This window comes from Hydra vulgaris, chromosome 05, assembly GCF_038396675.1.
Source record: "Hydra vulgaris chromosome 05, alternate assembly HydraT2T_AEP".
Lineage (NCBI taxonomy): Eukaryota > Metazoa > Cnidaria > Hydrozoa > Anthoathecata > Hydridae > Hydra > Hydra vulgaris.
The window spans coordinates 19,050,757-19,068,022 of NC_088924.1; the positions used below are offsets into that span (position 1 = coordinate 19,050,757).

The 17,266-nt window shown below is 27.0% G+C and overlaps 2 protein-coding genes across 2 annotated transcripts in view; one reads left to right on the plus strand and one right to left on the minus strand.

Annotated features, from left to right (window-relative positions):
* LOC136071898 (uncharacterized) overlaps nt 1-13,209 on the plus strand; it is a 125,964-nt gene extending 112,755 nt beyond the window's left edge. The window contains exons 12-19 of the mRNA XM_065797603.1: nt 108-233; nt 4,054-4,093; nt 4,364-4,523; nt 6,254-6,482; nt 6,571-6,646; nt 11,559-11,608; nt 12,469-12,705; nt 12,829-13,209. Coding sequence (XP_065653675.1) covers nt 108-233; nt 4,054-4,093; nt 4,364-4,523; nt 6,254-6,482; nt 6,571-6,646; nt 11,559-11,608; nt 12,469-12,705; nt 12,829-12,902 — 992 coding nt within the window. The 3' untranslated portion in view covers nt 12,903-13,209. The remainder of the gene's footprint in view (nt 1-107; nt 234-4,053; nt 4,094-4,363; nt 4,524-6,253; nt 6,483-6,570; nt 6,647-11,558; nt 11,609-12,468; nt 12,706-12,828) is intronic.
* A 1,109-nt stretch (nt 13,210-14,318) lies between these two features.
* Nucleotides 14,319-15,359, minus strand: LOC136080227 (uncharacterized). The gene has a single exon (XM_065796841.1). It carries the CDS (start codon nt 15,357-15,359, stop codon nt 14,319-14,321), a length of 1,041 nt encoding a protein of 346 aa, XP_065652913.1.
* Nucleotides 15,360-17,266: the final 1,907 nt, after the last annotated feature.

Below are 17,266 nucleotides of genomic sequence, written 5' to 3' on the forward strand. Positions count from 1 at the left end.
GTCATTGTATTAATTAGTGTTAAACAGATTTTTTTTATACTTAAATCTAGTTTTTATAAACAATTAAGTTTAATGTTCAGTATTAATTAAATTTTATGGTACTGTAGGTTCTTTCTTACAATGGAGCAACTGGTCGATCTGCAATACATCAAATGGCTATGGGTTTACTAACAGAACAAGATACCTGGGTGATGATTGCTATACAGAACAAAAACAATGTTATGTATATAAAGGTATAAAAATATAAAAATGAGTAAAAATAGAATAGCCAAGAAAAAAAGAAAAAAATAGCACTTATAAGCTACAAGAAAATTGAAATTATATCCTACATAACTTAGTTTGCTATGTCTTTAAACTCAGACTTTTTATGTACATTCATTTTATGAGCACAGTAATGTTTTTTTTTGGAAAATTTTATTTTTATTGCAACTCAGATTTATTATATTACACAGCTATCTGTCTATTTATTATATTACACAACTATCTGTCTATTTATTATATTACACAACTATCTGTCTATATATTATATTACACAACTATCTGTCTGTATATTATATTACACAACTATCTGTCTATTTATTATATTACACAACTATCTGTCTATATATTGTATTACACAACTATCTGTCTATATATTATATTACACAACTATCTGTCTATATATTATATTACAAAACTATCTGTCTATTTATTATATTACACAACTATCTGTCTATTTATTATATTACACGACTATCTGTCTATATTACACAACTATCTGTCTATTTATTATATTACACAACTTTCTGTCTATTTATTATATTATGCAACTATCTGTCTATTTATTATATTACACAACTTTCTGTCTATTTATTATATTACGCAACTATATGTCTATTTAAGATTCTTTTTATTGAATTTACAATAAACTTATTTAGTTTTGTCAATGTAGAAATATGCTTTATTTCTTGTGATCATAATTTAATATTTAATAGTTTGTTTTGTGTTTCTTGAAGTTTCTGAAATATCAGTCTACTAAGTATTGTAGTAAGTATCAACAGATTTGATGCTTATTCATATTTATTGGTAATTTTTTTTTGTTTAAAATAAGTTGCTATAAGTTGACTAACTAAGGAAGCTTTAAGTTGACTAATTAAGGAAACTTTAAGTTGACTAACTAAGAAAGCTTCAAGTTGACTAACTAAGAAAGCTTTAAGTTGACTACCTAAGAAAGCTTTAAGTTGACTAACTAAGAAAGCTTCAAGTTGACTAACTAAGAAAGCTTTAAGTTGACTAACTAAGAAAGCTTTAAGTTGACTAACTAAGAAAGCTTTAAGTTGACTAACTAAGAAAGCTTCAAGTTGACTAACTAAGAAAGCTTTAAGTTGACTAACTAAGAAAGCTTTAAGTTGACTAACTAAGAAAGCTTTAAGTTGACTAACTAAGAAAGCTGATTAATAATTTTGTTCTACCTTTTTCTTTAGACTTTAAGATTCTTTACTATTAATTTTTACTTTGTTTGTTTTTATGGTTACAATATAGTTTTATAGTTATAACAAAATTAATTTTAGGTTTATAAAGAAATTTAACTTTTAAATTTATTGTCTCTAAAAAAGTTAAAGAAAAATAATATAAAAAAACTTTTACATATTGTTATAAAGTTTTTACATATTAAGGTTATGTGTGTATATATAATGTATAATATTGGCATATACAGAGGATATAGCAAGTTTTCTTGTCAAATCTCCATTCATTAGGGATCTGACAAGAAAAATTGATGTGAACAACATGTGTCATTAAATGATAGCTGCACTCACTTTATAGAATAGCGTAAATGTGGGCCATGTGTGGCTATAATATTTATACTACTTAGGTGTTTGTCACATATGGCTCATATGTGACTATAATAGTTATACCACTTAAGTATCATAAATACCATAACTAAATATCTCACACATCTATGCTACCCATAAATCAAGAGTTTTAAATGCGGCTGGTATCAAATTTTCTTTTCAAGCAAGCTTACTATAAAAAAAGTTTGAAAAATTAAATTATTGCAATTAAATATTTACTACTTTAATTATTTGTTACAAATTTTTTTCTATATAAACTGAATTAATTGATCTGTAATATCTTTTTAACATTCGTAAAGAGATTTTCATATTTGTAGTGTTGACCACAATTTATTTTAAATTTTAGAGAATTGATTTATAAAACCTGTTTTAAACTATTTTTTTCTGTAAAAAAAACTAGTTATGAAAAAAGTGATTTTTATATAAATAGAAAATCTTGTTGTTTTAGACTCCTGCTTTTTTTATACAATCACATATTTTGATTTAACATTCTGACACATTTTTAACTTTGCTCTAGTTATTGTTTATGAGTTATGCAAGTCAGTAAAGTTAAGAAAAGTTGTCAGTAAAGTTATGAAAATAAGAATAATTTGTGTTTTACTGTTTTTTAAATATTTTTAAAGAAAAAACAACTTTAAGTGTCTATGCATGATAAAAATCTATTCAGTTTTGTTTGTTTTAAAAATAGCATAAATATTATTTTAACTATATGTACTTTAAATTTCAGATTTTATAAATTTAGCAGGTTTACAAAAGTTTCGCAAGTTTGAAACAATAATAATATACTATCATGTCATAAAAGTTTTTTAAGTCTAAGATTAAATTTAAGATGTGTCATAAGATAACTAAAACTTCAAATGTCAAAAAGTTTAAAATGTTTTTTGATTTTGCAATTCTTGTTGCCAATAATGTTTTGGTTTTCATCTTTTTTCCAATAAATTTGTGTAAATAAGGTTTATTTCACTTTAGGACATTCACTTTAGGATATTCAAATTTTTATTTCACTTTAAGATATTCAAATGCTTTACCTAATAACAATGTCAATTTTTTTTTTCCTTAATTTTTTAATATTTTCTGATGTTATTGACTAGCTTATTTATCTCAATGGCTAAAAATTTTTACAAAGCAAATGAACATTAAAATCCACACTAAACCTAAAGTATAATGTATTGCATGAGGTATCTATTCATGTTTTTTTTAAAGCATTTATTCTATATGGTATTATAGAATTATATTTAATTTTTTTCTTTATGATGTTATAGATGCATTTTAAAAGTTACTGATAAATAAAAGTTATTGATAAATAAAAGTTATTGATAAATAAAAGTTACTGGTAAACTGTTGGAATTGAATTATTGAAAAGTATTGAAATTGAGTTATTTATTAGTAAATAAAACTTTTAATAATGGTATATTGAAACATAAAATGGTGGTGTATTAATGGTAGGTTCAACAATTAAGTTTAACATGCATGTTTCAATTCAACTGATTTGGACATGTTTCTGTTATGGCATTTTTTTAAATTTTAATTGATATTACAAAATATGTTGAAGCATCCATCAATGGTTAAACAATGAGATTGTTGTTGTTTAGTTTATTTATATGTTTTTTTTTTAGCATTTATTTGGTCATTTATAATAGGGTAGGTCTTTCAATTATTTTGTCTATTTCTTTATGAGCATCATAGAGAAATAGACAAAAATAATTGTCGATAAACTTTATTGTCTATCTATTGTCTTTTTTAAGTTTTTGAATTTAACAATAAAATATAAATAAAAAGTTTTGTCAATGTCACTTTTTAAATTTTTATGTATTAAATAAAATTATTTATACCTATCAAATGTTTTTTATCATATGTTTTTAAGAATAGGTTATGATTGGTTACAAGGGCATGATTGAATTTCTTTAAGTTTTCCAAAAATTCTAAAGTTAACATGGCATCTAAATAATAATAATAATAATAATAATAACATCTAAAAATATCTATATATCTAAATATCTAAAAATAATAATGATAACAATAAAGTTTAGATAAAAATGATTAGAAAAAAAAATGAATGAATAGCACCCCTCTTTTTGTCTTCTAGGGCCACAACTAGCAAAGTTTTGTTCATTTGTTTTCTATGATATTATTTTATCAATGTTTTTCAATAATAGTTTAGGTTTTTTTTTTTTTTTAAATAGTAATTGTTGATAGTTACTGTATTAATGATATATTTTAGCTCCATTGTGGAATGTTTTTAACACAGTTTTTATGCAAGGGTATGTTTGAATTTTGTTAAAAATTAAATTTTTTTGGTTGCCATTAAAATGTTGAAAGTTTCAGAAGTTCAATACTTTTCGTGATTAAATAAGAAGTTATAATTGGGATAAAAATATTTTTGAAAAATATTTTGAATATAAATATTTTAAATTTTATTAATTTTTTTTTCTTCTCATTTTTAAACTCATTTAAAAATAAGTTAAAAAAAAAAAGTTTTTTTGTTTTTACTGTTCTTAATTTTAATTTAAATTTTTAGTTTCTACTTTTAGAAATTTGACTTCACTAAACTTACAAATTTATCCAACATTCATAAAACCATCAAATGTTAGTTTGGAGTTTGAATATTTCTTGCCACCATTTTTTATGTTTACATCTGATAGTGTTATTCAAGGCTTTGTTAGGACTCAAGCCAATCGAATTAAGTATTCAGTAAGTTATTTTTTATATTTTTTAAGTAACTAAGTATAAAAAATTTGAATTTAGTTATAGTTAATTTGAATTAAAATTTTACTGTATTAAACCTCAGGATGATTTTAACTTAGGTTAATTGTTGGCCTAAATAACAGAAACCAAAAGAAAAGGAAAAAATAGATATATGTTATTATAAGACTCTGGATCTATTTGAATAATAATCAATAGTTTATAAGATTTGAATTGAAGTAATTTTTTTTAATATATCAATTGCTTATTAGTTTGTTATTTGTTGGAACATGAGTAACTTAACTCAACCAAATTTTTTTTGGTAAATTAGTATCTAAAAAAGTTATTTACATAGCTACACATTTGTGCATTTTACTTAAAATATCTGCAGTTGCTTCCGCTGAAAATGTTGATGTGACTATATTTCTTAAGCTATTTATTTTCTAACAAAATAACAATGTGAAGTAAACACAAGTCATAAGGTTATTTTTATGGCAAAACAGACTTTGATTTATTGTTTCTTGATCAGATAACCACTATTTATCACTATTATCTTTAAAAGTGGAAAATTTTCTAAAAACAAATTAAAAAGGAACAACATAAGTTGGTGTAATTGTGGAAAAATTGTTTAGAACTTCTATAAATTATCTTGCAAAGAGTAAGGAATTTTATATAATGCATCTTGCAAAACTTAAAAATTTAACATATAATATCTAGCAAGGAGTTAGGAACTTCACATGAAGTATCTAGCAAGAGTTTAGAATTTTAAATGAAGTACCTAACAAGGAGTTATGAATTTTACTTAAAGTATCTAACAAAGTGTTATGAATTTCACATAAAGTATTTAGCAAGAGTTTGGAGTTTTTTTTAAAAGTCGTGATTAGGAGTATGTCTTAAGATTTACCAAAACATTTTTTCTCTGCAAAGTTTAATATATAAAAGTTATTAATAAAATAATATGAATTTCACATAAAGTATTTTTATTATTTTTATTATCCAAGTAAAAAATTTTTTTGAAAAAAATGCATTAAAAAATGGCTATAATAGAGCTTTAATTCATTGTAAACAGTTATTAAATATTTTAAAAGTTGTAAACAGTTATTAAATATTTTTATTATTTATTTATTGTTTATTGTTTATTATTTATTGTTTCTTGATCACATAACCACTAATTATCATTATCATCTTTAAAAGTGGAAAAACAAAAATAAAGTTTTAATACCATAGTCAAATTGAAAAAAAACTACTTAAGTTAGTGTAGTTGTGGAAAATCAGCTAAAACTGTATAGAATTCTCATCAAAAAATCGAAGCAAAGAGTTTCTCATAAAGTATTTAGCAAGAGTTTTTTTAAAAGCAAAGATTAGGAAAGTATTTCTTAAGATTTAACAAAACATTTTTTCTCTGTAAAGTTTTTTAAATAAAAAGTATAAGATTAAAAAATATAATAAAAAAGTTTTATAAGTTTAAAACCACATGACTAAATAAATTTTTATGTTCATAAAATGGACTGTATTTTTTTCTGTATTTTTTTTTTATTTAATTTTTTTTTTTTTTTTTTTTAAATACATAATTTATACTTTATTGCATAGAAATAGTATATTATTACATATGTTATATATTTTTATACACCATTGTCTTTATGTCTTTAAACAATGAGATTGTTATCACTGCTTTTTATCTTATTACTAAAACAATTTTTCATGATATTAAATGATTTTTTTTTTCCTGATCTGTTTAGTTCAACGGAAATTTTACTTACTTGGATTCATTTAATTACAATTTTACTGCAACTTATAACAACTCGTTGTGCCCAATCTCTGGTGTATTTACATTAGAAATTCCACTAATGTTGTCACTCCAAGTTGAAACAGAAAAACGTGAGAGAATAGTTAGAACATTTCAAAAGCAAGTTGAATGTTTCAACAATCCAAAAATACCAGTCAGTCAAAATCAACAAATTCTTAAAGGTTTTTTTTTATTTGTTTTATGAACACAATTAAACTTGTTTTACAGCTTACACTGTTAGTATATTTTTTTATCTACTTCAATATATAGAAAGCTATGGGCGAGGAATATATTGGGATGAATATAACAATCAAATATATGTATGTATGAGTCAATATTATCCCAGGTATAGAGTTGTAATTTTATGTTTGAAATTAAATGTGTTTTGGTTCAAATTTGTGTTTTTTGTTAAAATGTTTTTCTGTGGTATTAAATGTTGTGGATTTATGTTGAACAATGCATAAAAAAATATAATTAATGTATTTATGAAAGTATACAAGTTTTATTTGACATAAATCAGTTTATAATTGTTATAATTGTATCAGCACTAATTATTCCTACACTTTATACTATTTTACTAAATAATAGTATGGGTCTTGATAATTCTATTCAACGCCAACCATTTCTATACTTATTAACTTCAATATTTTTTACATAAAAGTTTAACATAGATGACAGTTGTGTAACATTTTTCGCGGTGTTTTTGGAAACTTAAGGCTATTATAAAATAAAACCTTCTCATAAAAAGAAAAAGAGGACACAGAAACTTAGTTATGGTCACAAGTCCTAGTTGTGTCAAATACGTTAGCTCTCTCTATTTGATATATCTTATAGGAGCTTTTCTGTTACAAACTCTTAGTAAAATCTTTCAATTCAACTGTTTTTAATTCCGAATTTTGCAATCAAATAATTATTATAGCTGTTGTTTGTGCTAAAAAGATACTTATAGCAAATAGAAATCATCTGGATCATAATCACCAAAGTATAAATGGTTTCCATTCGCATATAAAAGATAACAGAAATATATAAAAAAACAGTTAAATCTTACTTCCAATCTTTCTTGGAAACCATATATAAAGTCAATTGCAAAATTAGCATCTTCTGAGGTTGCATCTCTTTTTTCTGCTCACCACTTTCTTACTCTGGATTCTATTCTTTATCTCTATAAATCTTAAATCCGTCTTGTATGGAATACTGTTACCATATCTGGGGCCGATCTTCCAATGGTATCTTTTCTCTCATAAACGATGCCCTTTCTCACATAGACAATGCCCTTTCTCTATTAGGTGCAAAAACGCATTGTAAATATAGTTGGACTTGCTCTTGCAGTTAACCTCCAACCATTATCTCATCGTCGTAATGTTGCTTCTCTTTCTCTTTTCTATAAATAATATAATTGGCACTGCTCTAAAGAGCTAGTGTCTCTTGTACCATCTAATAATGTTTATTCTTGTGTTACTCGCCATTCTATTAAGTCTCATCCTTTTAATGAGACTGTTCCTAAGTGCTCTAAAAAATTTTATTTGTCCAGTTTTTTTCCTCGATCATCAGTTCTTTGGATTCACTTCCTTCATCTTGCTTTCCTAATTCATATAATTTGCAATATTTTAAGTTTTTTTGTGAAAAAAAAATTACAAAAAAATTATTTTAACATAAAAAGTATCAAAGGAAGCAATTTAAACAATAACATTGTTTTATTATTATATAGCTCTTAGTAAATGCTATGAAGATTAACGCAACTTCATTTTAGCTTTCAGAAAACAATCAACATTCAGAACATTGTATTAAAACTTTCACAAACCAGTCATAAGAAAAGGTGCTCAATCTAAAAATGGAACAAAGTTATTATTGGAAACACTAATTACACTTTAGTTACAAATTAATGTGTTATGTACTCTATTTATTTATTTGAAAACTCAAAAATTTCACTAAATAGATAACAAATAAAAAACTTATTTTAAGAAATTTTTTTTTTCAAGAAATTTTCAAGATTTATTGTTGCAAGTTTGGATTATAAACTCTTTTTGAAAAAGCAATGCCGAAAAAAATAATCCCAATAAGATAAAAGTATATGTTTTTATTTAAAAAATGAATCCTTGGCTTTTAGTGAATAATTATATGTAGCCAGTTTCAGTAATGAAATGACCAAGTAATCATTTTTAAGGATAAACATAGGGAATGCAAATTTTAACGAAAATAAAAAAAATCAGAATTCAAAATTAAATTTTTTCAGAATTTGGTCAAATTTCGAAAATATTTTAAATTTTTTTATGTCTATAAAAATAATAAAAATAACTTGAGATAATTCATTGTTATTTATTGCATAAAAAATACTCTTTAAAAATAAAAATGGAACATAAATTTATACCAAATTCAATTAGTACAGAAACATTCAATATGAATTATCATTTAATAATAAAAAACATATAGTTATTGTTTTATTTGCCTAAAATATGCCTTGAGGAAGCAAAGATCTCTTAAAGCTGCATCTTCGAGTCTCATTCTAACTTTTGTACAAAAGTTACCAGCAATTGAGAAGGCTTGCTCAGACGCCACGCTTGATGGCACAATCAAAATCAAATATGAGTAGACGGACTCTAATATTTGCCACGCCGTTCATAACAAAGTATTTGAGTCTGTCAAAGTTCTACGTTCTTCAAAGAATTTCATTTCAGATTTAATTTTTAAAATTAGGCTCCTATTTATTATTTGTTGAGTTGAGTTGGATGTTATGTTGGACGATAAATTCAATCAAATTTTGTTCTCCAACTTTTGCATTAATGTTAAGGGCTTAGTTTGTTTTTCCAACATCACTTCTATCACATTGTCAGCTTCTGACTGCTCGCCTGAGGAAGTTTCCATGTTGGTGTTAAATATCAATCTTTGTGCAAAGTTTTCAATAACTTTGGCTATTATTTTTTTTCAATGGTCTAGTGAAAGGTGCATCAATCTCACTTTTTCCACCATAGTGTAAATACTCAAGCGTTCCTGACTAATTAGTTCATCTTTGGCTCATTTGGTCTTCTAATTTCTTCTTTAATTTTAATGAAAGTTCATCAGTACTGAAATTCTCAAGCATAAAAGGAAATGCCGCATCAGCAGAAAGCAGATTTGCATTTTCTCGACAAAGGGCTTCAATAGTAAGCTTTATTGGGAGAAGTACAGAGATAATGTTTTTAATCGACAAAATTTCAGCATCTAAAATAACAATATCAGATGCTATGTCAATCTGTACTTTTCTAACACAGCTTTTTAGCTTGATAAACCTTTCAAGCATTTCAACTAAGCTATTCCATCTAGTTCTAGTGTCCATAATAAGTTTCAATTTTTTTCCAAATTCTTGTTTCACGTATACTTGAAGAATATCATTTGATGTTCTCGAAAAACTAAATTTTTTTACATTTGAATGAACTTTTTTAATGAGAAAACTAAATCCAAGTTCTTCAGTCTCAACAAGGTCAGCTTCATTATAAGTTTGTTCAATCAAGCCAACATTTTCATCTTCGATGTATTCCTCATCCGATTTATCGAAGTCACTTACTTGATCTTCTACACTAACATTTTTTGTATATGTGTGAGCCACCAATTCACTTGTATTCGAATTATTATACAGAACATCAATTACAGCTAAATGTATTGCATGTGCAAAGCATAACTGCTGATTACATGGTAAAAGCCATCCAATTTGTTGCATCACAGCAGCCCCATGAGTTGTTATAGACGTAATATCTTTATTGATATTAAGATTGTTGTCTTGCAATGTGGTTTTCAGAGCCGTAATGCATTTCCCTGTAGGGAAACGTCTTTCAACAGGTACTAAACCTAAATTCCAAAACTGTTTCTTGCCATGGACATTCATATTTAAATAACATTGGTTTCTTGAAGATGCCCATTCGTCTAGAGTTTAGCAAAATCTTGTTCCATCTTTTAATTTATATAATCCTGCATCATTTTATCCCACATTTTTTGTGCGTAATCTAAAACCATTTCGCGAATCAAGTAAGGTGATTTTGGTAATGCATAATCTCGAGCGCCTCTAGCCAAAAACAAATTTCTCAAATCAATAGATGTACAGAAAACTTTGAATGGCATATTATCTAAGACACACACTCGTGATACGATTGCAGAAAGTGATTCATCTTTTTTGTTGAACTAATAGTTTGTAGTCATTTAATTAAGTCTCATCCTTTTATTGTGAATGTTCCTATGTGCTCTAAGAATTCTTATTTTTCTAGTTTTTTTCATTGAACGTAAGTTCTTTGGAGTTCACTCCCTTCATTTTGTTTTCCTGGTATAATTTATGTTCCCATACTTTGCTATCTTTTAAGTTGTCTGTTAATCGCTATCTTGCTTTATAAACTTTATCTTTTCTTTTCTAGTTACTTCCAACTCTAACAGTGGTTGCTTGCAGCCTTGTTGAAAGTGAAGATGTCAAAAAAAAATCTTTTTGAGGTGCGTTTCTAATCATATAATTCAGCCATTATTGAAAGTAAGATCACCAATAAAATCGAAAAAAGCAGAAAATATCACTAAAGAATATCAAAGAAATTTATTGATACACGCCTGAAACAAAGTAAAACATAGATTTTTTACAAGTAAGAATGTTATAAAAAATATTTTTTATAATTTAGAGAAAATTTTGACACCAAATCATTATAAAACTATTTAAAATGTTACTGAAAATAATTCAATATGATATTCTATGATTTTTCAATATATATTGGTATAGCAATCGCTATTGGCATGTTGCGTTTATCCTACCTTTCCTATTTATATAACGGTTCTGAAAATTATTTAGTTATAATACTAGTTTTTGCCTTCAATTGTTCACGAGTAGGCGGACTAAAAACTTTTTGATTATGCTAATTATACTAATTATGCTTACTGACTAAGTCAGAAAGCATAATCAAAAGCATAATAATATGTTTTTAATGCTTTAATTTACTGATTCCATTTAGTTTACTGAATTCATACACGTTAACTTCTTTTGATCTATTTTATAACAACTCATCTCTTACAATTATTAGAAACATAAGATAAAGAAATGGGTCCCAGGGTCTTCCTGGGTCCTGAGATCCTGCCCCCAGGATCCTGTGTTTTATTAGTTATATGTTAAAAGTTAGTTTATCAGTTGTTATTGAAGTATAAAATTAAACTTTAGTTAATTTATTATTTAATATTGAAACATTTAAAACAAGTTTTGCTCTGTATCATTCTGTTTGTTAAATGCCATATTAAACATTAAGTATTTACTTTAGTACAAAACCTGTATGTTATTTTTCTGACGATGAAGGATATTTATGGACAGGTGATTTGATTTTTTTAATTCTTAATTTTATTTTTTTATTCTAATATAGTTTTACTATTAGAATTATTTTAGAAGATTTTGTTTTTAGAAAGTATTAAAATAAATATAATTTAAAAACTATTTAATTTAGAGAACTCAGTAACCCCATGAAAACCCTTTTTCCTGGTATCACTGAGTTGATAAGGAAATTCTAATTTAAGTTGAAAAATAAAAGTAAATGTTTATTTTACCATTGAATGGGAACGATTAAATGTCTTTTAAACGATTTTTAAACCAACTTCTAAACTTTATTTACATTAAATTATTTAGAAGACATTAAGAGACATTTAAAACGTAACTTTGAAAAGCAAATGCTCTTTGGAATATAAAGTTAAATTATCAAAAATACTTCGACAACTATTAACAATTTAAAAAATAAACCTTAACTTCCCAACAACTCCTATTGTAGAGTTTTAAATTTGGTTTTTTGTATTGAAAGTTTTACCAGTAGCAAAAGCATGTGTTTCAAATTGTGTGGCCAGCACCAACAACATGTGCATAAGGGAGAGCGAAATAAATTGACTACATTATTTTAAATTCAGTTTATAGAAGAAAAATATTTCGACCATAAACTGATATTTTTATTGACTGATATTTAATTTTTTTTTTTTTTTTTTGTTTGTTTGTTTTTGTTATTGAACTTATTGAAAAAAATCTTTTTTTGTTTATTTTGAAAAAAGATGATGCCATGATGAAATTGCGATATCTTTATTATTTATTATTTGAAGTTAAAAGAAAAGAGTTTAAAAATTTTCTGACCTTTTTAATTATCTATCCTTATCTTATTTATTTATCCGATTATACGATTATTTTTTTTCTAGCTATGGATATTCGGGTTGGTTCCGTTCTCGGCCGTCACTCGGCAACAAAAGAACTTTACGCGGTTCATCGAAATAGAAAAATGTATTTAGTGTTTTATAATTACTACAAGAAATGGTTGGCAATAACCAATCAGCAGTTTTTAAACAACGTTTTCAACCAACTCAATTTAACTTTTGTAAAAAATTTAGAAGGCGATAATGAACAAATTTATACTCTTGGGCCATATCAATGGTTAGGTAAAAATATTACGATAAATAATATTATTTATGATAATATAAGTATTATTTATAATATTTATAAATTCTTTCCTGTGTGTAATCGAATACTCTTTTGTTTTTGTGGTTATTCTGAATGTTTAGGAAACGCCGAAGGACTGTTTTTCCGAAAGCTGGAAAGCGCTTCATGGGTGCAAAGAGTAAAGTGGATGCTCTGAATAATTTTTTTATTAAATTTATACTAAAATTTATATTTAAAAAAGATGTAACAATCCAAAAACATTTTACATGGTAATTGTTACATTTCTAGCATTTACTTTATTACCGTTTTGTTTTGATCTCGTTGCGTCATAAAAACTGTGATACCCATACAAAATTTCCATACAAAACGATTTTTAAATTGGTTTGTATTAACAATAATGAATGATGTAAAATTTATTAACTTTTTTGTTTTTGTTTTTGTTGTTGTTTTAGTATTTGTAATCATTTAACTATCGTGAAAATAATAAAATAACGTTTAATTAATCATTTTATATTAATTATTAATTTATTAATATAGTTTATTTGTGGAGTTATTGCTTATTGGTATTTAAACACATTAATTACCATCGAAAATGAAATTAATGTGTTTAAATACCAATAACTTTTAAAATGAATATCGAATACCGGATATCGAATACCCGGGTATTTAAAAATTATCCAGCCGGAAATGTAATTCAAATCCTGAAATATATATTTAATAATGACAAAATATTACCGTTATAAACTTTCAAAATGGCGAGTTTGGTTTGGAAACTTTTCAAAATTAATGATAGATGGGATTTCACAGCAATAGTCATTCCATGCGGAAAGCAAATAAGCATGGAATGCTTAGTTGTGCAAAATGATTTCTGACCAAATAAATTTGTTCAGAAATCATTTTGCACAACTACACTGCATAATCAAGGGAAAAAAAAGTTATTGTAAATTATGTGAAGAGGAAAAAAAATATATATGGAATCTTCTTCAGCTGGACAAGGAAGTTCAAATTCCATTGAGTTCTAATAAAGTCTCTTTTTTAAAAGCTGCTCAAGGAGTTGATGTTTTTTTAAACACTCGATTATAGAAAAAAATAATGACGTTTTAAATTATTGAAGCATGAAGATTAGTTTCTACTGTTTTTCCAGCTGACATTTAAGTTACTAGCACCACACGCATCCTCTGTATTTTCGGAAGATTGTTTTCATTATTTATGAGAAAAAGCGATCGATGCCAGAAATGTTATTTCCTTCACGTTGAGGTAAAAAAAATATAAATAAGAGATAAACTGATGTATTTATTGCGCGTATACAATTATGGTATTTTAATAATAACAATATTGAAAAGAAACTAAACATGAGCGAGACTAGGTTTTTTCAAGAGACCGAGACGAGAAGTTAGTACTTCTCGTGAGACCGACAACGAGACGAGAAATTTAACAATTTTTGAAAACAAATTTATTAAAATCCAAGTAAAAAAAAAAAAATGTAAACATGGTTTTGACAAATAGACACAAATGACATTTGTCAGATGAAAACAACTTTTTCAAATATTAGTTCAGAATTTTTTTGCGAAAACTTTTCCAACAAGACAATGTTTTCTCTGATTAAGATAATTTATTCTACTTTTTCTGGGTGTAAGTTGTGTCTGGATGATCGGACGACATTTCCACCTGAGCTAAAAACTCTGTCTGATTTAGTTAAATTTGCTGGAATAGCTAAAATTTGTCTAGGTAATGAAGAGAGTTCTGGCAATGTATTTGAATGCAATTTCCACCAATCAAGAATCGGAAGGTCTTTTTTGGCATCAGGGAGATATTCATACTGGCACATTTTGCTCAAAATAGGATTCAGTTCAGATGTTGGCTCTTGTGTTTTAAGTCTGATGTTTAACTTGCGCAGTTTTGAATTAGGGGACAAATCTGCTGAAAGGACTGTGGCAATAGGTTGGCACTCAACATTATCCTTAACCTGTGAGGCTAACCATTCTTTTGTTACTTGAAATTTTTTGAAGAGCTTCAAGTGAAGTCCCTTTAAAGCAGGATTTAAGTAGTTTGCTGCGGCACTCAATAAGTTTCCAGTGAGACAAAGAGGAAATCTTTTCTCAATGCAGCTTTTCAAGTTTTTTGCATACAAGACACCGTAGCCATTTTTTCCATCCGTCTCAATAAATTGATCAATTTTGTCATGAATTAAATAAAGAGAATCGGCGACAGTGTTAATTGTTGGAATAGACTTAGCCAACAACGTTTCTGTAGCTTCTTTAAGTGGCGTCAAAATTTCTACTGCTCTCTCGATTGTTTTCCATTGTGATGCACTGATGGTCTTTGAAGAAAAAATATCTTCAATTGCATATAAGCTGATAATTGCACTCTTTAGATGTAGGACAGAAGCCATACAATCCAGTTCACTATTCCATCTTGTGTCAACAGATTGGCGTAACTGTCTAAAATTGATTCCTTGAGCGTCTGATTCTGATTCAAGCAACTCAGCTGCAACTGTTGACTGGTGAGTTAAAAAAGCCAAATCTTTGCATGTTTTCAACGCATCATCCATTCCAGCAGTCATTCCAAATGAGTCTCGAACTGCACATTGCAAAATATGATTTTTGCACAAGTATTGGTCAAAACGCTTTGACAATTTGACTGCAAGTTTCATGTTTCTTGCCTGGTCGTTCACGCAGTACATTGGCAAATCAGCAGGCAAATTTAGTTCTTCTAAGAAAGAATCCAGTTTTCCTTCAATTAAGATACCTGTGTGTCTGCCTGGGAACTGTTGGACATGGGGTGTCCAGTGATGTAGTCTCCAATTTTCGTCAATAGCATGAAAAGTCCAAGAGATATAGCTGTCCTGAGCTCTCGAAGTCCAAAGGTCAGAAGTAAATGCAGCACTTTTTAGATTTGGCGTTAATCTCCGTTATTATGCTCTTCATTCCAGCTTGAACTTCTCTTAACCGAATTGAAAGCTTTCTTGAATATGTTGTTCTGTGATGAAGGCTCAGTTTAGGGTTTGCAATGTCAAAAAATTTCTTGAAACCTCTTCCTTCGACTGCTGAAAAGGATGCCAGATCAGTGCAAAAGTAATCCAGATTTGCAGAGTCAAACTGTTTTTGAATGGAATTGTCTTTGTTATATTTGGACTTTGTTTCAAGCATTTCGACCATGGTTTGTTGTTTCTTCTTAGGAGGAGGAAGAAGAGAGTCGTCAGTTTTTTCAGAATACTCAACGTAATCTTGGCTGTGTTTTTTTTCGAGGTGACGATGAAGTCCGCTTGTGTTTCCATCTTTTGTTTTCAAAGACTTTTTGCACGCCTTGCATTCAGCACCGTCACTTGTTTTTTGAAAATATCTCCAGATTTTGTTTTTTCTTGGTGACATTTTTGATCGTTGAAATGAGGCAAGAATATTTCTTTTCAATATGAACAATATGTGTCAAGTTGAATTCAACTGGTAAACTAATGAAATAAAGTCGAAAGTGCACCATTTTAAACAAAAAGTTTTTGTATTTAAAAACTAATTAAAAATATTTAAAATCTAATTAAAATTTTTTAATTAGATTTAAAAAAAAAATCTAACTAAAAATCTAATTAAAATCGCAGAGTCAAAATGTTAATTAATTAAAAAAACAAATTATTAAGCATTTTGTAAATTATAATAATTTTTAATTTGGAGAATAATATAATATTTAAGTCTCGTTCTACTTCTCGCGAGAATTTTCTATTTCTCGTTTCTCACGAGAAGTCCCATTTCTCACGAGAACGAGAACAAGACGAGATCTCGCTCATGGTTAAAAGAAACCATTAACATTAGATTATTTAAAAGTATAGCATTTTTTTCAATTTTAAATGACATTAACATCCGGTATATAAAAAATCGGACAAAGTTATTATCCGGCCAGATATCGGGCATCAAGTAATACTCCTTGCCGGCCCGGAGATTATTCGGGACACCTCTAATAATATTTATTCATGAATCTATGAATCTATTATAAGGAAACGCGGGGTAAAGAGGTGCATGTGGGTAACATTGACATGTATTAATGTTTTTACCAATCACCTGTCAACATTTGTTTAAATTATTTTAACAGATGTTAAATGAATAAATGTAACTATTTTTATCCACATAATAGTAAGTATAAATAAAAACACTATATGGAGCGCCTAAGTTAAAGTAATTTCGAGTTTTTTTGTTGCTGAAAAACAAAGTAAAACTAAAAGTAAAACCGTACTATAATAATGTTTTACATGAGTTTTTATGATGTTGTTTCGTAATACTAAGTATTTAACGTTTTTTTGTATCAATTTTTTTTTAAGTGTTAATTTTAGTTTTGGGATAACATTGACAGGAATGCTTAAGTCACCCCACATGGGCCACGAATCAAGCAAAAGTTGGCAGAATGTCTGATGAAATGTCTGATGAAACATCTGATGAATCTTTCTCAATTGCATAAAATGGAACTAAACAAAGCAAACCATAAATTAAATAAGTAATTCTTAAAAAAAATGTACCAATAGGTTGATCAGGGTAATATAAGCACCTTAAGCAAAAATTAGAATATTTTCAAAAA